The sequence below is a fragment of the Hesperophylax consimilis genome, chromosome 6, assembly GCF_061612785.1.
Source record: "Hesperophylax consimilis isolate HC1 chromosome 6, BYU_Hcon_1.0, whole genome shotgun sequence".
NCBI classification, from domain to species: Eukaryota; Metazoa; Arthropoda; class Insecta; order Trichoptera; family Limnephilidae; genus Hesperophylax; species Hesperophylax consimilis.
In genome coordinates this window covers 17488391-17510459 of record NC_142841.1, presented here as the reverse complement: position 1 = coordinate 17510459, position 22069 = coordinate 17488391, and the positions used below count along the sequence as shown (strand labels likewise).

The window sequence follows — 22069 nt, the reverse complement described above, 5'->3', positions numbered from 1 at the left end:
GCATTTTCCTCACAAAAAGATTCTACCCGCACAAAACCCAATTCTTAAAAAATATTACTAATTCCCCGCAATTTGGGGAACTCTCCACGAATTGGCAACCTTTGTGCCGATATTATAAACCATAGATACCTACATTACTCACGTAGACTGGTTGTGATGAATCAGCAGTTCAGTGCTACCAACCAAACGGGATGGTATTTTATTCGTTTTGAAACGACGATTTATGCATTCTACGTAAGTAATATTTAATAAAACATATATTCAGAAACAGCGTTTGTTGATCTACGATGAATATATTATATATGGCATTATATTTTTCACTGGAGTTCCTTATTGCCACTGTCCTGAATTGCCATGGAACCCGAAAGAGATCATAATATCATACGTCTTGGTCAAGGTTCGTAGAAAATGTATTCAACAAGGTTGGCTCATCCGGAGGGTAGAGCGGTAATTGGCTAAAAAGTCATGACGTAGCTAAAAGCCCGTTTTCTACTGGGAGATTTTAATTTACTGCAACACAAGTGGCGTCAAGCGACTCGGAATGCATTTGCGATGATTTATTTATATCGTTTTTTTTTGTAATTAAAACCGCACCAGAGTCCCAATGCACCAATCGTCTAGAGGCAGAGACACGATGGCATCCCCAGTTGGGGTATGTTGGGTGGCTCAATGATAAAAACTGGTTTTTATTATTTTGTAAATAATTGTATACGAAAGCAAAAAAGTTAATCTAGTGAAACTGTCACAGATAATCTTAGCTATAATACTGTAGTTTTTAAGTTGTTCCCTTTGCGCGTTCATACATTTCTATTGAAAAAAAAATTGTTCTTTAAATTTATATTTTTTTATGAGTAATTTAATTTTTTTATTTGTATTCTACTCAAGCGAAACGATAGGAAAACCTTCAATTTATCTAAAGTATATTTTTGGTATTCATTATGTACACCAATTCGTTATAAATTAATCAAAATAGTCATTTAGCACTGAGCTTCGCCTCAAAACAGGGAATCTAACAACCAGGCCGCCTTTTTCTGCATAGTCAAGGGTTTTTTTTGCTCACCAAGTATTTTGGTGCTCACCAACCAGAGGTGGCAGCCAAATTCAACAGTAGTAGTTAAAAGTATGTAATTGTCATCTATTTTATGACTTTCCTACCTTCTACTACTGTACACCAAATTATTTCTGTTAAAAAAATTATATTGCATCGACTTTAATTCGACTTCATATGTCATTCCAGTACAGAAATGATGCGTTAAGTCTTCCTCGGGCGTCCACGACTTTTTCTAACATTGACCACTGTATACCACATATGTTATCTACTGTTACTGTTATCTACTATATGACCTCTTTAATTCGACTCCGTATATCATTTCAGTGCAGAGATGATGCGTTAAGTCTTGCTCGGGCGTTCCCAACTTTTTTTACCACTATTTTATTACCAAAATTTTATCGACTTTAATTCAACTCGTATGTACAAACATAAGTGCGAGGAATTTAATGTAGATTTACTAAAAAGAGTAAGAAAATGATAGAGATCTTCCTTTCTGACTCCTACTTGACTTCGAGCTACGTCACGAGCTTCTGAGCGGCCCGATATTTTTTTCCAAAAAGTGCCTGTATGAGCTAACTTTTTGGTCTTGGTCAAGGTTCGTAGGGAGAGTTACTCTACGAACATACTCGAACTAGATGGTAACACTGGTTCTGCGGAACAGATTGAAAAGCTTTTGCGTTTCAACTATAGATGGGGTTCCTGAAGTAAATAATTATATATCGTTTTTTTAATAAGCGTTCGTTATTTGTATAATATATCGATTAGGTATAATAATAAATAGTTTATGCTTTAATCATTTTTATAATTTTACACTTGGGCAGTATTCTTTTTAGGAGTGGATTGCCTGGGCCATAAATAAACCACTCTGCCTGGGCGTGGGTAGGCTCATACTTCGTGGTTTATTTATGCCTACTTCTATCGGTATTATTATCTATGCTTTATTGTTTCTTGACGGTGAGTGGTTTATTTATGGTGTCAACATTTTTTTGAAATATGTCAATAGTTTTACAAATCCTTTGATTTAAATTTAAAACTAAATCAACGTCGTGCGATTTGCTGAATCATGAAATGAAACAGTGATGCCATACCGCGAAAATTAAAATCGGCAGATTTTAGTGAAAAAATCGGTAGATTTGAGACAAAAACGGTAGGTCGTCAAAATATTTATAGTTGCTAAATCAGTAATGATATCATAAATATACCTGATATACACAATATTTTCGAATCCATGGAGGGGGGGATTAACGAATTTCAGACAAGAATAATTCCCCACATATTTTCAAATCCATTTTAGAGAATTTAGGAGAAAAATAATTCTCCACAATATTTTAAAAATCCGTGAGGGGGATATAGCCAGAGAATTACTGGAAAAAAATCATGGGGAGGTTTCAAAACCATGTAGCTGGAGAATTTTGGATAATTTCAGATAATTTCGGTTATTTTCTACGAATTTCGATAGATCGGCAGATTTTCGCCGAAACGGATATCCAAATTTCGATAGGTATTCGCTGATATGAAATAAATTATTGATATGTATTAATTTCCTCAAGTTTTTCGACGTAAAATGCCAACATGGAGAATTTTCTAGAAAACCTTGAGCGGTGAAATGTTCTGGAATATTGCTCGTTCCTCTGTTCACGTCAGTTAGAAATCGGACATCGGCCGAGTTGCTGCTTTGCCTTCTTTTGGCATCAAATTGTGTTGGAAAGATACCTAGTGTAAAATTATTTATTGTTAGCAATAAGTTTCAGGTGAGAAATTACAATACACATTAAAAATGTACAATATTTCATTGTGTTTCGGAAAGTTTGTAGTCTTACGGAACGTGAAATATTTTTAACGATACGTTTCCCTATGGCTGTCAAGGTTCGAGAAGATCATAGAATAACGAACATCGTTAGAGTAATTTCATGTTTCGTCATTTAAATACGCATCAATCTATTCTTGACCGGTATGCACCGTTGAAATTCAAATGTTTTCGGAAACAGCCCGAAAATGCTTTAAAAATTTGTAGTTGCCGTCATTTTTAATCCGTACCCACGTTGTGACTATTCGACTTCATTGAATGCTTTCATTGCTTTCAAATATTGCGGCTCTCCGTCCTGCTAAAACGTTTTCAAAATGCCCTTTCCGATTACTATTCTATGACGAACACTGTCAGCTGATTGACTTCATCCACCCGTGATGTAATGTTGATTAAATCAACTTGAATTACGTACGGACCTTCAGAATTTATAATAATTAATATTCCAGCTTTGATTTTGCAAACATGTAATAATGCTTTTATATCCATTGTTTGGCTCTAGTTTATTGTGTACATTTTAAGTATAAAATGCAGCTAGATGATAAAATAACGCACTTTTGTACTCACATCCTCTCGAACAAAGACAATTTTGGGCATTTTTTTATATGGTGCCAAGTAACCTACAATATTCAAATGTATTCACATTTTTCCAACTAAGGTGATAGCTTCAGCAGAGTACCTAGGTGTTAACATTGCTGAGTCACCTACATGTTGTTACATATTATTATAATAACTATTATATTTCCCCTTATCTGCCAAATCCCTGACCCTCAATTATTATTTATGTATGACTTACACCATCTTTCTTTGGCTCCTACTCCATTCATGAATTATTATTGATATTTTTCATTTTGAAAGCCATCAATGCAGTCAAACATAACTAAAAATTATAACCTGTTTAAAATTTGTTTTAGATCGTAATCTTTACTTATAACATAAATAATCAGATACTTTTGTATAGTTTAGCAGTAATGGAACCGGCCCAAGTCATTTCATTCATAGAATTGTTCAGCATTGAATGTATTTTATGGCTAATATCCAGCTAGGGCTACTACTCGAACTCAGAGCCGGCCCTGAGCCAAACGACGCCTGGCGCTAGTTAAGGCCCCGTAGTAAGCATCCAAAGATGGTTCTAAAGGGAGATATATAAATACGAATATTAGAGGGAGCGCGCTAATATTAAACAACTATAATAATTAAGCGAAAATGGTGAACTCTTTTAAAACAGAACAAAAATCTCTCTACAAATGCTTTAGTTGCATTTAAAGATGCACTGTGATTTTTTTTCATGCCTCTAACACATTAAATAACGGAACAAAATGTGTTTTTAATAATTTTCGGAGCTTACTTTTGCGATTTTTTTCTTACCAAGGGAATTTCAAATAATTAATGTTTCAGCATAACAAATGTATAGATATTATGTCGGACCTTCTCCAACTCCTTTGTCTCTGTTGCAAACTCCCTTATTTCTAATTAACCTTATATTTTTCTTCTTTATTATATTTAAAAATGGCAAATGGAGTACTCCAGCACTCATCCAGTTTTACTGGATTAAACTTTAAGTTTAATTATTGTATAATATTTTATACTCAGGGTTTTTACATGACAAGCTTGTTTATCTTTTGAAATTGTAGTGGGTACCCACAAAGTTGAAAACAATGGAACATAGAGAATATTGGGCGTTTTATTGTGGTTGTGAATTTTTTTTCAACTATGTAATTGTTTTTGAGGTAGGAATAGAATATCAAACTAAGCCAGGATTAAATAATATTTTTATTGTCCATTAACCATTTCCGTTTTTGCAAGCACAGGGCTGGCCCAATGCGGGCGCAACTGGAGCAGTCCGCTCCGGGTGCCGAATTACTAAGGCACTGATAATACTTAACGCTCCCAACAAATCGCCCTTGTGATTATTTTTAATAAAAAACCACGCTACACAAAAATACAAATCATCTGAATTTTATTGATTACGGCAATTCCTAACTAGGCATCTACTAGTTTTGACAAAGTGCGCCAAATTTTTACTCGCACCAGGCGCTGTTTTGGTGCATTTTAAAATAGCTAAGGTAATGCTTAGCTATTTTAAAATGCACCCAAAGCATTGCAGAAAAGTATGTATAACTTTTAAATGGGTACAGAAATCGTTTTTTGTAATAATTATTATTTACCCGACAAACTTTAACCAGCGATTCCTGAGCATATATGGAGTAAAAAATGTTATTGCCACTTTGCAGTCCGGTAACATCTGTTTTCAATTAAAAACAAAAAAATAAAAAATTTCCACACTCTGTGCACAGTAAATTGGCGAAATAAGCGACAACGCCGCGCTACCCCCTCCTCGCTACTGTCATTCGCTACGTATCAGAAATACCAACATGAGAAAATGTCATCAACAGAAATCATTCCAGCTCTCATCCCATACAACGAAAGTGAATTTTCGATTTACGTAATTAAAAATTAAAATGCTTAAATTAAAAATATCCCAAGTGCAGTCAGATTCCTTTTATGGTAATTAAGGTAAATCAGAAGGTTTTATTAAAAAATATTTCGTATAATCCGTGTCCAGCGATTCCGAATATTTACCTTATTTTTTACATATAAATTTCATAACTATTTTTAAAAAAAATCACCTTTACAAATCTTCTTACATCTTCAGAGTAAATAAAAAGTTGTAACATAAAATTGTCCTCTAGAAATATTCTTAAAATCTAGAATAATTCTCATTTTGGAAAGTACCTACCACCGATTTCTGAACACCATTTATTTTGTTAATGTCAAGAACCTTGATTTTGAACTTGGACCATTGTGCTTTTTTAAACTTGCATTTATTTTCCTACGAGCCATCTAGGATTTGCCATTCAAAAAAAAAATTAAATAAACTCAGTGCCCTCAATTTTTGTCTTCTATTAAATATTAGACAATATCTGTCATTCTGACAGTCAATCAAATTTCCTACCTGTTTTTGTTTTATTTTAGCAAGTGTCAAAATTTTACCTGCTTTTCTTTTGTTTTCAGTGAAAGTTTTTCAAAATGGTGAAAGAGACGACATACTATGATGTCCTGGGAGTGAAGCCCGGCTGCCCCCCGGACGAGCTCAAAAAGGCGTACAGAAAATTAGCCCTCAAATACCACCCCGACAAAAACCCCAACGAGGGGGACAAGTTCAAGCAAATCTCCCAGGCATACGAGGTCTTATCTAATCCTGATAAAAAGAAGATTTATGACCAAGGTAAGAGAGAACTTACACTAAGATTGACCAATATTATGATAAGGACTTTCATTTTTATATCTAAAATCATCAATTATTGTAATTACAGCATATCAGTGTTTAGGATAATTACAATTATTTTTTTAAAGTTGTTCAGATCTAAGGCCCGTATTTCTGTGGCATTTTTAAGGAAACGTTAATTTACCAACGGTTATTTCAGTAATTTCTCGTAGCTCGGAAATGTAGATACCTATATTAATATGTAAATGTAAAACAATCCAATTACCATGAAAAATACAATTTAATCTTACGTATTATATTTTCGAGTTATATTCTGCCTCAGAAAACTAGAATGTGCCGAATTTCAAGTATTCATGAACTCAACTGTTGAACCTTGTAGTCTTTTATTTTTAAATGGCAAAATTGAATAGTCTTTTCCCTTTCATTTGTATGAAGTTTTTTATCCAAAGTAAATATAAATAAATAAATATGTCAAGTAAATACAACCATCAGATGGTAACAGTAATAAGGCCAAATGAGTCGCAGTACTAGTTAGTTAAACACATTAAAGGGTATTGTTATAAGCCCTAGCTAGTTAGAGGATTACGAAAGAATCCATAAAATAAAAATAAATTACTTTAATCCCCAACATTTCCCAAGATTGATTTAAAAAATAATGTCAAGCCTACGTGTAAGTATCTTAAGTATCAGAATTCTGCTTTAAGTTTTACTTAAAATCAATTTTCCATTATTCACTCTATTCATACTACATTGGCATTGGTAAACAAAGCAAACTGAATTTAATTAGATACAAAGGATTAGTAATGCATTTGGTGGCATTATGACCATTCAAAATGGCATTATTTTGCTACAATGAAAAACTCTAATTTAAAAGTTTTGTAAACTCAATATTGTTATGAATAACCTTTATGGTTCCGTATTTCAGAATTTCAGTTATATCAACTCACGCAACACAGGGAATTCCCTAGCATGGCGGGTGAAATAATACTAAAATTGTATTTACTGTAAAAAAAAATCATTAAAACATAAATAGGGGTTGTGTTCATAGTATCCACCCATATATTTTATGGTTTAGGTAGTTTTAAATTAGATATTAGGATAGACAATGTCAAGGCCAAGGGTGTGTCCATAACCTTTCGTGCAAGTGTTACAGTTTTTGGCTAGTGTTATTATCCAACTGGGAATCATTATATGAGTATGACCCATGATCTATGAACCCTTATACTCATTTTTATATTGCCTGGCAATATTTGGTCAGCAAATTGCTTGATAAATTATGAAGATTGCTGCAATTTAATTATTATTTGTTAGTAAACTTTGAGTAATAGGTATAAAATATCCTGGTGTTTTAAAATAATAACTAATATTGTGCAATCAAAATATTCCTTTATATATATATAATTCTAACAAGCTCAATAGCCATAAAATGAAACTAACTTCACGCCCAAAACACTGCATACTGTCATATGTTTTCGATTTTTTTTTTTTTTTTTTTAAATTCTTTCCGCCACTACAAAATACCAAAAAGTTAAAAACATAACCTTTGTCCCAAAATCTCCCCTTTTGCTTAAAAATGACACGAATTTGGCCAAAAATAATGCAATATTTTCAGGTCTCTACCAATAAGTTATATTTTGCTTCTGTAATAGGATTTCTGGTGGCAATATCTTAAGTTGAATGATCAAGCTAATATCCAGATTATGAAGAGCAAAAATTGGGAACAACCTACATCTTGTTCTTGTCCAACTTGTTATCTCAAATTGACAGAAAAACAGGAAACATTTGGCTAGCAAATTACAATATTTTGGTTGCTCCATCAAAAATAAGCGAATAGTTTTGTATTGACTAGTTAGTAAATTCTCAAGGAACAAATTTATTCGCACATCATTTTATGTTCATAATATATTTGTGACTATATTATTGTTTTTTTTCTTTTCTTATGAAGCAATTAATTACCTTGTACATTATATTTTTTAAATGAAACAAACACTTGTCATCCAGAATGTAAGGTTACAACATTTATGTAGGATCGAAAAATGCTTTAATTTAAGGCGATGCACTACGTTGTGTAATATTTTAAATTGAGCCGCTATCAATAATAACCCTTGCGTAGATGGCGATAAGGTTTAAATTTCCGCTTAACACCATCCGCCTGTTTTGATTTATATCAAGAAAAAAACATGGCCAAAAAGTGCCTTTTATTTTGTGGATGTTCAGGCATAAATATTTTAAAAAAATTTCAATAATTTTATAAATAACATAATTTGCCACATTATACAATAAAATCATAACCGAAAATGGGTTCGTAAGTAGGAGATTTTGAACTTAGCAGTTTTCATAGGCCTTATACATTATTTTTTTCTGGGATTATAAAAAGACTTATCTAAAAAATACCCGATTATTTCAAAGGCCAAGATGTATTCTACTCCCAGTATTTAATTAAAGCATCTGAAACATTTTTAGGCGACCAAATTTTCAAATCAAAAACACACGATTTTGCATTACTACGTATGGCATCGCCTTAATTGAAATTTACAGGACATCACAAATATATTAAAGTATATTTAAACGTAATCGTCGTCAAGATCGAGACATTTCTGTAGCCGGGGCACCAGCTTTTGTATGCCAGTGTCATAGACCTCCACCGCCAGCTCTTTCAGTCATTTTTTCATAGCTTCCTCGATTTCCTGATCGTTAGTATAATGAAAAGGTGATAGTCCGAAGGTGCCAAGTCGGGTGAATAAAGGGGGGCGGGGGTGACAATATCCCATCCAAACGATATCAGTAGCTCCTGTGAAACTCGCGCGGTGTGGCACCTGGCATTGTCATGCAGGAGGCTGAATGGTAGTCCCTTTAGGCATAAAATCCACCAAAAAAAACCTTACAGTCCTAAAAAACAGATGCCATGAACTTTTTGTTGGCTGGGGAAGGTGAATGACGCCATTGAAGTGATCGGATTCTGGAGTGTAGTGACACACCCACGTTTCTTCCGCCGTCACGATAGTCCAGAAGTGCTTCACTCACTTGTGCAAAACGGGAAGGCTCGACGACCTCTCCATCGAAAGAATTTACTGTGACTGAAAAAAATAGCCGACAAACAAGCGGAACCTTACAAACCTACCATTAGGATCCCCCCTGCACGCCAGGTGCGCCAAATTCGAAACAAAAGTTTCCTGTGGCCTCAGGAGCCCTTAAAACCTTACTTTCTGGATGGCCCTCGTATATAACCACGAACTTTATTTATTATTTTGCATATCAATCAATGGATATGCTAAATAATAAATAAAGTTCGTGGATATATACCAAGTGTTTGTTTCATTTAAAAAATATTGTTATGTATAATTTTTTTCCTTACGAGTAGTAAAATCTGGAAACTTCAGTGCCCCGCCCACTTTTAGATAGCCCGAACTATGAAATGTGTGGGCGCTTACTTTTGAATGGATCCGGCTTATTTTCAAACTTGGCATCAGACTCTTAGATCCACCCATGTGAATTTCATTCATAATAATCGTGAATAATATTTTATATTATTACATCAAAGCAAACTGTTTTGATGCAGAAATGTGTTTAGTATAAGCTGGTGAATACAATAACTTAACCATTTCATAATAAATTATTGACACTATTCTCAAGGTTTAAAACAGGTTAGATCCTTATAAACGATCAGAGTGGTAGATACTCTCACCACCATTCAGAATCGAACATGTTTGGTGACCAGATCTGAATAGCTAGATACTTCCCAACCTTCCTCTCACATCTCCTTCCCCTCCCCACTCCCTACAGCCTCACAACATACCCCAATTGCGAATGCTTTCATAATCCCACTAGCTTTGAGTAATCTCGAATTCTTGTACAATATTCACATTTAAAAAACACCGAGAATCAAACCTGTGTTATTCCACTGTGATTGATCTCCAGTCTCTCAAATTGCTGAACTATTAGCAAAAGTTATAATAATTTTATTTTGTAAACATAATACATATTTTAGTCATCATAAAAGATGTGTCATTGTCTATGAGCTCTTAGAAAACAGACTGCTGAATATTGTGACCCCCCTGGTGTCCAGCTTCAGACATTGGTATTGGATCACAGTTTTACCGATTCTTGGCAATTCACCCGCCCGAAGATCTCAGGTCTGTGGGCAAGGCCGGCCCTGAGCCGGCACCTGGTGCTAACAACAACCTCAAAGACACTGTATTAGGTGTTAGGTATTATCAGCGCCTTGGCAAGTTGGCACCCGGAGCAGACTGCTCCGATTGCGCCTGTCTGTGGGTGACATCTGCTTTCCTTTCCCATGCAAGGACAATTTTATAAAATTGTTTATTATGTTTTTGTCAGGCGGTGAGCAAGCATTGAAAGAGGGTGGTGTCGGCAATGGCGGAAGTCCGATGGATCTGTTCGACATGTTCTTTGGCGGAGGATTCTCCGGGGGCTGTGGAGGAGGAAGAAAGCGAGGAAAGGATGTCATACATCAACTCAGCGTCAACTTGGAAGAGCTTTATAAGGTAACTAACTGAAAATAAGTTAAAATACCTATTTAAGAAAAATACAAGAATATGGTGTGTTCCTTCACTTTTATGTAATTTTTGTATTTGATATCTCAGAACCTATATATTTTGGAATATCGTACATTGAACCTTATTTAGGGTAACCTAGGATCATACAATAGAGAAGAACACAAGTGATGCCTTCTGGGTGTGTTTCGTGACCCAAATATTTGCCTAATCGAGGCTTAAATTTCAAATACAAAGAGATCTGCAATGTCAGGCGATTGTAATACACGGTTTATACACGAGTGGTGAAGACGGATCACTGACGCATATCTCCTTCATAGATTTTGTATTATACATTGGGCGACATCCCTATATGCATATTTTTAATCGTTTATTTATTATGTATAAATATTTATATGTATATTAGAGGCACTGTTGAAAACCAACTATATTCTGGGTCTGGAGGGTACAGCTGAGCAGTGACCTTTTTGTCAATATTGTCAAGGCAAATACTATGAAGTGTAACAAGCTAATGGTCTATTGACAAACAAATGTTTTATTATTATATGTAATTTTGATATGTGATGGTTTTTCATAACTTAACAATATTTGCTCTTCTATGAACTAAGACTGACATACATAATATAATATCAACACCACAAAGATAACGCATTTCCTCTAGAATGATATTTAAATAAATCAGCTCCCGTATCTAACATGCGCTTGTGTTTATTTCCCAGGGCACAGTGAGAAAGCTGGCGCTGCAGAAGAATGTAATCTGTGATAAGTGCGAGGGCAGGGGCGGCAAGAAGGGCGCTATGACGACCTGTGGGATTTGCAAGGGCAGCGGCATGCAGATGAAGATCAGCCAGATTGGGCCGGGCATGTTCCAGCAGATCCAGTCGGTGTGCCCGGAGTGCCGGGGCGCCGGCGAGAATATCAATCCCAAGGATAGGTGTAAGCACTGCCAGGTAATTATGACTTCTCCTTTATATTATTTTGTCCATTCCACCCTTTGTGACATCCATTTGTAACACTTTGACAAAGGTTGGTACTTACATAGAAATTATAATTAATAGATGTGCCCTAACATAAAATCTTTGTATCATTTCGACGAGCTTTAGGCAAACCACGTGACCATATTTTGGCATCAGGAGAATGCTTTGAATAAACTATTGACACCAGTCGTACATTGACCACCGAAGGGCGCACATTGAAATAACCAGAACATGTGCAGAAAAGTAAAGTTTGCTAAAGTAAGGCCAAGGTTAATTGCAGGATGAATGTTCGTTTTAAATTAATTGCCTGGCGTAGCGATGTTAAAATTGAGTGTGGTGGCTGTAAAAGTGTCTAACTAAATAGTGTATCAACGGGGAGTGGACTCTTCCCCATGGGACTTCAGGGAACCAAGGAGGAGTAGAGAGGAGAGATGAGGCCACCTCCGTGACCTCTTCCGTTGAGGGGCCTTCTGGGAACCAAAGGGGAATGGAGAGGAGAGATGAGGCTCTCTTCCCTTGTGGGGCCTTTAGGGAACCAAGGGGGATTGAAGGGGAGAGATGAGACCTGGGAAGAAACATCGTGGAACCAGAAGACATATCCAATGACAATCCTGGTGAACTTTATAAAAGGGACCGGGTGACTGTTAAAGGAATGAGGTAAATTGGGGGATAGCACAATGGACCTATGTGCTCACGGAAACTATGTGTAAACCGTCTCCGCTCAATAAATGAATAAAAATAGTGTATCAAAATATATAATTTTTGAAACAAGCCCGAACTTTTGGTTACCCAATTTGTAATATGTAGTTAATTTTTTTTACGCAGCCAGGGATTTGCGCACCATTATAAAAGGACTAATAATTCGTAAACACATTTTATTTTTGAGGACTGAATGGTGATATTACAATGCGGGTTGCCTGTATACTTATGTTGGTTTGTTCCCCTTTCCCTGATTGACTCGTTTATCAATTTGGATGTCTGTGGGCAATTAGCATACCGAGTTTTTGAATCGAAAAAGGCCTTGGGGTGTAGAATAGAATTCTTGCCATATTTTGTTGGTATTGTAACACAAAACAATGTAATCTAAAGTATCTGTTCTTCATTTGTAGGACCCGTGTCCAACTTGGAGATAATGAAGGCCAACTTTCAATAAGGAAGAATGTTCCATAATCGTAGTAGTCTGTATTGACTATTATTTTATTGCAATACAAAATCTCTGTAACATGAATAGAACTTAATTAAGCTGGACATACTGTACAGGGCCCGTAGATACTTGAATATGTTTTGCACAACTGCTAACCCTGTGCAATTCGCAAGTTCGCCCCATGGTTTTTTGAAAGCCACATCTGATCTGGAGTCTTGAAATACCTCAAAACCCCTCTTGACACTGCAGAAACGGGCGGTCCATTTGATGGATTATCCTATCTTATTATGTATTATCCTCCGATTGCAATCTTTAGAGAACACACGTCGGGTTGGAATGCTAACCTTGTTATACAGGTATTTCAATGGAAGATGCTACAGTGAACTAACGTCATTGATCCCTTCAGCTCTGTTGGGAAATGCAAGCCCAGGATTTGTACATAGTTTTATTTGACATTTTCAAATAAGAACAAGTCATTTCTACGACTTGTTCTTAAGTTTAACAGTTCGGCTATGGAATGATTTGCTAGCCTCTGGGTCTCCTCTCTACTACAACAGGTTCACTCCTTCCTTTCATCAAAAATACTCCACACAGCATCCAAAGATGACATAGGCCCCGATGGAAATTATTTTTCTCATGGTCTCCTGTGTGAAGTTATTGTTTTAAAATTAAATATATATATTTTATGTATGTTACATTTCTTCCAGGGCAAAAAGACCATAAGAGATAGGAAAATTCTGGAGGTGCATGTGGATAAGGGCATGACGGACGGCCAGAAGATAGTATTTGCCGGAGAGGGGGACCAGGAGCCCGAGCTGGAGCCCGGGGACATCATCATTGTGCTCGATGAGAAGGAACACGATGTAAGTAACCAGGAGAAACAATATGTAAGACCTATTTTTTCTGCTTAATGACTTTTTTCAACTCACTTGGTAAACAGGGTGGCCACAGACCTGGAAAACCGGGAATTATCAGGGAATTTTAGCGAACCGGGAAATGTCAGGGAATTTTAAAATATTCTTAAAATATCAGGGAATTCCAACAATAAAACGAAATTCGTTATTTACGATTTGTGAAGTCCCAAAGTTGTGTTTTATTACTTTTACTTGCGGCCTGTGTAACAAAAGATATGCCTACAAAGACAAACTAAATAAGTAGGTATTTTTTTATTATTATTTTCGTAAATAGCCCTTGCAACACAATCATGTCGTAAACCACCCGCCTTGATTTTTACCCTATACTATGTAGGTGCGAAATCTGTAAAGAAAAAGCTAGCAAAGTTACAACAAAGTGTCAAAAGGGTCGGACACCCAGTACGGTCGTAATAAAATTTAAAGATCATCATTATCAACATTTTTACAAAGTATCAATACAGTAGAACCTTGTTAATTCGAAATCCACGGGACATCAAAAATCAAATTTCGAATTAAGGAATTCCCACATAATTCGAATTTTTATGAAAAAAAAAAAATACGCCGAAAATCGATTTTCTCGGCCGCCTCTTCAAATCCGGGTGGTATTTTAGTTGTAAATTCGTATTAATACCAATTATTTCTTTATTTTCGCGGCCGATTACCGTAGCGGCGGGCACTTTAAATTCAGATATTCGCAATAAATTCGTAAAAATGCTATATATTTACGCGCAAATCGAGATTTCGCCGCCGATTTCGGTCGCGGCCTACCCTTTAAATTGAGATATTCGTAAAAATACGATATATTTCCGCGTAAATCGAGATTTCGCGGTAATTTTCCGTCGCAGCCGGCACATTATTTCAAATATCTGAATTTAAATTCGTAAAAATACGATATATTTCCGCGTTAAACGAGAATTCGCGGCCGTATTCCGTCGCGGCCAGCTCTTAAAATTCAGATTCGAAAAAAATTCGCAAAAATACGATATATTTCCGTGTAAATCGAGAATGCGCGGCCGATTTCCGTCGCGGCCGACCCTTTAAATTAAGATATTTCATGTAAATTCGTAAAAATATGAAATATTTCCGCGTAAATCGAATTTTATCGGCAGTTTTTCGTCGTGGCCGGCCTTTTAAGTTCATATATTTGAAGTAAATTCGTAAAAATATATAATTTTTCGGCCGATTTCCGTCACGCCGTATTTTTTAATTGGATATTCGAAGTAAAGTTGGTAAAAATACGATATATTTCCGCGTAAATTGAAATTTCGCGTCCGATTTCCGTCGCGGCGGGCCCTTAAAATTTCAGATAAATTCGTAAAATAACGATATATTTACGCGTAAATCGAGATTTCGCGGCCGATTCCGTCGCAGCGGGCCATTTAAATTCAAATATTCGAAATAAATTCGTAAATATACGATACATTTACGCGTAAATCGAAATTTCGCGGCTGAGTTTCTTCGCGGCCGACCCTTTAAATACTATATTTGGTGTAAACTCGTAAAACTACGACATATATCCGCGTAAAACGTATTTTCTCCGCCCTTCAAACTCGGATATTCGAAATAAATTTGAAAAAATACAACATTCCAGTGTAAATCGATTCAGATTTACACAATAATAATACTAATTAGGATGATGTATAACCACGTAAAAATACATTTTTCGGCGTTTTACCGCCACGGCTGGCTTTTAGATTCAGATTTACGAAATATTATGATTTATTTTCGCAAAAATCAAATTTTTTCGAATTTGACGAACAAATTTTCGTGCGCGGAGAAAAATAAATTTCGAATTACGAATTAACGAATTTCGAATTAAAAAAAAATTTGTATGAAAAATATTTTTGACCAAAATTTCGAATTACGCGTTTTTTCGAATTATCGGGGTTCTACTGTACTTACTTTAGTTTATTTGTCTATTTTTGTCTGGTCTTTTCATTTGTACACAAATTGTCTTCAGGCGAAATATCATAAATTTGTAATAAGTGTATTTTGTTTTGAATAGATCATTGTGGTGCAAAGAAATAATAAATGCTTTAGATGACGGAATTCCTTTTATTTATGTATCTGTTCTAATTTTCTGGCGTAGATGAAAATCGTGTTTCAAAAATAAAATTTTGAACGATATGTCCTTTATACCAAATAAAACATATCAGGGAAAAATATAGAAACTGCCCTGGAAAACCTGGAATTATCAGGGAATTTTGAAATCCGTTTTTTGTGGCCACCCTGGTAAATAATCATCTTAAAGATTGCTCACTCATGCTACACTGAGCTGTGTCAACATCAACAGACATCAGAACAGACTCCCCACTAAGCTGTTTTCTGAAATCTCTAGTCGTGCATCAAGAGACATCTAAAATTATCAACCAAATATAAATCACATGTTTTTTATATCTATTTAATTGAGATTATGATGTAATGTCGTATGAATTTCATTGGGTTGTGATTTAGGGTCACAAATATCAAGGAAAGAGGGTATTAGTAACACCATTCCCGTGGAAATAAGATCGTTCGCAATTAACAACGACACAAAATCTAAATGCTGCTATTGTGTAGTTGAACTATAATTTCTTAAAAAGTTTTTCTTTTCAACAGACTTTCAAGCGTTCACGAAATGACTTGATCCTGCGAATGAACATTCAGCTTGTTGAGGCTCTGTGTGGCTTCCAAAAGGTGATACAGACTCTGGATCAGAGAGACCTTGTCATACAGACTCTCCCTGGTGAGGTCACCAAGCACGGTGATGTCAAGTGCATCATGAATGAAGGTGAGAACTGATTTATTTACAGTGCAATTTATAAAAGCCATTATTGTGACATTTAGGGCGGCTTGCACCATAAGTTAAATTTGATTTAAATATAATTTTAAACACATTATTTGATTTAAGTCGACTTGGCGTCTTGCACCACAAAATTTAAGTCGTTAAATGCGTTTAAAGAACTGTCAAAGTTAAATACCCAAAATGGGCTGTTTAACCGAGTTAAACGCGTTTAGCCCGACTCATAAAGCAGTACTGTCAAAAATTGTTTAGGTTATCCCTTAGATTTTTGATTGTGGTTAAAATCTATATCATTTTAATTTGTATTCACAATGAACATTTGGGATTTGTATTCTGACGATGATGAAGAAATTATAGAGTTTATAAGTAGACCGTTTATAGTCAGAGAAGTAAACACAAGAACAAATTTATTTGAAACACTCAGTGCCAAGAAGTTTCAAAGAAGATTTCGTCTCTGTAAAAAAACGACATCATAGTGCAAGAAATTAAACCTCAGTTAAAATTCAACACCAATAAAAACATCAGCGAGGTGCTCGTAACTTGAAGCTAACACTCCTTATCGAGGAGTACTTTGCAAGGTTGTAAACTTCTAATCATACCTACAGCATTCTTATAATACTTTAAAACAATATAATATGTAAAAGAAATAAAAAACAAAATTACTCGGATAATTGTTTTATTTTTAATTCCAACAACAGAAGCTCTTTTTGTCTTATTTCATCATTGTCTATTTGCTTTAACTTTTTCTTCAAAATAAATGAACACACTATTAAACCACACACACAATCACAAAATATTTTGACACTTCAAGTAAAATGAAACATCGTAGCTGTTTTATTTACGCGTTAATGGCGGTAACCACGCGGTAACTGTTTTACCGACGCGTTAAACACGTTTAACTAAAATTGCCACCGAACTGCGTGGTGCAGGACGCAACTAAACGCATTTAAGTTAAATGTATTTAGGGTCTTAAATACGTTTAGTTAAATACAATTTAAGATAAAATTTGCGATAGTTGGTGCAAGTCGCCCTTAAATTAGTCCTCAGCAATCTAATTTTTTCATTGTGTTTGTGGACCATTAACTTATTTGTGCAAAATATTATAAAGAAAGAAACTAGACATACACAAATAAAATTAGGTAATAAAATTTGTATATAAATAGAAAAATTTCTTAATTTACATTTTTTAAATGTTGGTTAAAACACCATTTTCTTACCCAATAATGTTCCTTCATATTTGAGTCAAGTTAGAGTCTTGTTACCCAATAATGTTCCTTCATATTTGAGTCAAGTTAGAGTCTTGTTAACAATGGTTATTTATGTAACACTGTTGTATAATATATTTCTTAAATTTATTTACATTTACGTTGTACCTAATTTAGGAACTGCTATATTAGTCTATTTCATTATCTATACTTTAGTTATCATGCTATATAAATTTTGTTTATTTCTTACTTTATAATTAAATAAAAACTTTCTTTCTTTTCTTTACCTTAGGTATACTGTAATGGCACTACTCTCCAAATCAAACACGAGAAAGTTTTTCTCTATTGAAATGGGTAGTTACGTTAAAAAGAAAACATTTTATTGTAATTAGTTTTTAGAACCATATGTTTTTCTTCTGTAAATCTGTCATTTATGTATTTCAACATAAAAAAAAATATATATATATTTATCTAGTTTATGTCGATTCCTTACCGGTCCATAAGGGAGCGCAGTAAGGCTAATTAACTTAACACTGACAATTTTTTTTTAAATTATTTATCGCCTCGGAAAAATGTGCATTTTTATTATTACACAACAATGAAACAGTCACAGTAAAAGTAGATAATATTACCTCTGGTTATACTTCTCCTACACATGCAAAAAAAAATAACAGGAAGACCTTCAAACAAGGGATAATAATAATAATTCAGTATCATAAAATATTGGTTATTTTTGTGTATACTTGCGCAAAACAAAAATTTGGTGACAAGTTCCTAAGAGATATGTGCGGAATATTCTTAACAGATCTTCAGCTGCACACCTTAGAGGGAACATTGGTAATCTGTGTACTTTGTTTGAACAAGTTGACAAGATCGAGTCTTCTCGCAACTTTAAAAATGACAATGAAATTTTTACGAAAGATTGGTGGCAGTGTTTGTTTGATTTTATAAAATAACTGCTTTAATTTTTAGCATATTTTCCATGTGTATAAGTATAATCCGCCGCTATCACTATTTGCCCAGTTTTGGGGTGGCAAGGTGGTGTCTGGTGGCTGTAAAATTTCACTTTGGGCAGTTATACAGTAGAACCTCATTAATTTGAAATCCATGGGACATCAAAAATAAAATTTCGAATTAACGAATTCCCAAATAATTCAAAAATTTATGAACAAAAAAAAAACACAGACGCCGAAAATCTAGTTCCTCAGCCGCCCCTTCAAATTCGGGTGGTATCTTTGAATTCGAAATAATACCGATTATTCCTGTGTAAATTAAATATTACTATCGTGGCCCCTTAATTTAGGATCTTCGATGTAAATTTGTAAAAATATGATATATTCTACGAAAATAGAGATTTCACGGCTGATTTTCGTCACAGCCGGCCCTTTATGCTCATATATTCGTAAAAAACGGTGTATTTCCACGTAAATTGAAATTTTGCAACTGACCCTTTAAACTCATATATTCAAAGTAAATTCGTAAAAACAACAAATATTTCCGCGTAAATCAAAATTTCGCGCCCGATTTTCGTTACTGGCCGACCCTTTAAATTCAGATATTTGGTGTAAATTCGTAAAACTACGACATATTTCCGCATACGAATATTCTCTGCCTTTCAAAGTCGGATATTCAAAATAAATTTGAAAAAATTCGACATTCCAGCGTAAATCTGAAAATAATAGTACTAATTAGAAATGTAAAACCTCGTAAAAATACATTTTTCGGCGTTTTACCGCCATGGCTGTCTTTTGGATTCAGATTTACGAAATTTTATGATTTATTTTCGCAAAAATCGAAATTTTTCGAATTACACAAACAAATCTTCGTGCGCTGACAAAAATAAATTTCGAATTAAAAAACCATTTTGTAAGAAAAAAAATTCTGACTATTTTTTTAGTGAAAATTTCGAATTACGCATTTTTTTTCAAATTATTAGGGTTTGAATTAACGGGGTTCTACGGTAAATATGTACTTTTATTTTGTAAATCTGAATCTAATAATGACGGACTTGCTGCGCAGGTATACGATTTTGATTTACATGTGAATACGTCGCATTTTTATGAATTTACTCGAATATCTGAATTTAAAGGGCCGCCGCAGAAATTCCTGTGAAAATTCAATTTACACAGATTTGCTTTATTACGAATTTATTCTGAATACATACCTGAATTTGAAGGGACAGCTGTGGGAATTCCACTTATCGGTGATTTGTTCCTATAATTTTGAATTTTGGGAATTCGTTAATCCAAAATTTGGTTTTCGAGGTCCCGTGGATTTCATATAACGGGGTTCCACTACCGTACGTGGTGGTCTTTCACCGGGGCAGTGCTGAAGAATATCTAGCAATGTTAGTGATGTTAATGATATTATTTTTTTTTTTTTCTTTTTAAACAAATTCAATTTATTCAATAAACAAATTTACAATGTGTGATATACATATATATATATATTTCACTAGTAATAAGATAAGATATTATGATATGATTAATATTTATTTTTTTTCAATGTTCTCCCATAATAAGCAATTGCTTGTGTGTATATATTATACTTTTAGTATTTATTTGTGTGATGTTTTATTTCAGGTATGCCCCAGTACAAGAATCCATTTGAAAAGGGACGTCTTGTGGTGCAATTCCTTGTTGCATTCCCTCCGCAGATGTCTCCCGATATCATCCCTGCTCTGGAGAACTGTCTGCCACCCAGACCCACGGTAATTCGTAAAAACAATATGCATAATATGCCTCTCAATTTCCGAACTTAAATTTATAAATAGCAATAGCCATTATGAAACTCTCCATTAACATCTTGAACTAAACATGAAATTAACAAACAAATATGAAGAAAAAAATTCTTAGAACATTTTTGTGATATCCTAGAATCCTAGAGAGTAGTATAAGACCCTTCATACACAGAGATACTGATGCAATCACAAGATGCCACTCTTTAAAGCTGGTTTCCATACACGGCACTATTCGAATTATATTGAACTTGTCCATTTTTCACAAATTAGTAGGATGTCAAGTGACTCTAGCGACGAAGACAAATTGTTCTTTTTTATCTTTGTAAGCATAAAAAACAATCTAAAGGGAGAAATTGGTTTCACCCACACAACGAAATAAATATTAATTGTGGGGCATTCGTCGCTGCCAAGTAACTACACGGGAATGATGTCAAATGGACTTCTTTTTTCCAACCTCAATACACCTGCATTATCGACAATCCTCAGCTAAATCCTTTCTTATGTATTCCCACCTCCAGAACAAATACATTCAAAATCTTGTTCAGACGCCATTTCTGTCAATAGTAGATGTGAATGCAACTCCCGTTGCATGCCAGCACTGTCAGTAGCGTGAAACTGACGTAAACCCGCTAAATAGAGACAAAACAGAGCTCATTATTATCTATTACAAATAAAGTCTAAAGTGTTTTGTTGACCCCGGAGTCAGTGTTTGTTTGACAATCCCGAAGTTACAACAAACTGGCGCAGCCAGTAGGAATTATTCTGGACCCTGACCTAGAGGTTGCAATAGTATTTATTATAGTCCTTCCTGCATTATCGACAGCTATGTGCCGTCTATGAGTAACCTCCTAAATGTAGTAGTTTTAGTCAATGGGAAATCATTTGCTGATAATATATTTTTGCCACCAAAGCTCAAATTTAGATATATTCAGCATGTTTTCCCATATCAGCTCATTACTATTAACAGTAAATAATAATTTATACCACAAAACCTCAATGCTTGTACAGAAATGTTGTCTCTATTATAATGTTGTGTGTATTTGTGTGCAGATAACCATTCCGGAATGTGCAGAAGAGTGCATGCTGGTGGACATGGACCCGGAGAAGGACTACCAGCGTAGAAGCCATCGTCAGGCTTACGATGAGGACGAGGAAGGACCCGGCGTGAACCGAGTACAATGCGCCTCTAGCTAGAATGTATCTAATTTTATTTCTATTAATAGCACCTTCAATATAACAACCACATTTTATTTCATAGTTAATGTGATTATTATTTCCTTGATACTTAAAGTATTCCACGAACTTTTCCGGCAGTCTTTTGTGATGCGAGTGTTTGTAAAATCTGCGAACCTATTCAATAGTTTCGGCGTGAAACCATCTTGGGAACATTCATGTGAGAATATTTGTATGATCAAATGATAATAAATTTTTGACTAAACTATAACTTAAGTGTTTTATTGTGTATAAATGGAGGTTTGTAAACTACTGTGTATAAATAATGTAATGCAATAAAAGTATATGAAATCAATAAAATGGTTGTGTAATTACATCTATGTGACTTCTTCCATCTGTGTCCGCTCAAAGGTAAAGATCCGTGCATAGCGACACTAGCATCAGTGGCATTGTGTACATTGAGGCGCAAGTTACTTCCGAGGGAAGCGACACTATCGCCGGCCGACTCCAGTCATTGCTTCATCATGATCGCTGAC

The 22069-nt window shown here is 34.8% G+C and overlaps 1 protein-coding gene across 1 annotated transcript; it reads left to right on the top strand.

Annotated features, from left to right (window-relative positions):
- Nucleotides 1-2689: 2689 nt before the first annotated feature.
- On the top strand, nt 2690-21804 carry Droj2 (DnaJ heat shock protein family (Hsp40) member A4-like). Its single transcript, XM_089632806.1, has 8 exons — nt 2690-2802; nt 5871-6084; nt 10423-10589; nt 11318-11548; nt 13427-13582; nt 16232-16403; nt 20203-20330; nt 21411-21804. The coding sequence occupies exons 2-8, from the start codon at nt 5886-5888 to the stop codon at nt 21552-21554; spliced, it is 1197 nt and encodes a 398-aa protein (XP_089488932.1). The 5' UTR covers nt 2690-2802; nt 5871-5885; the 3' UTR covers nt 21555-21804.
- Nucleotides 21805-22069: the final 265 nt, after the last annotated feature.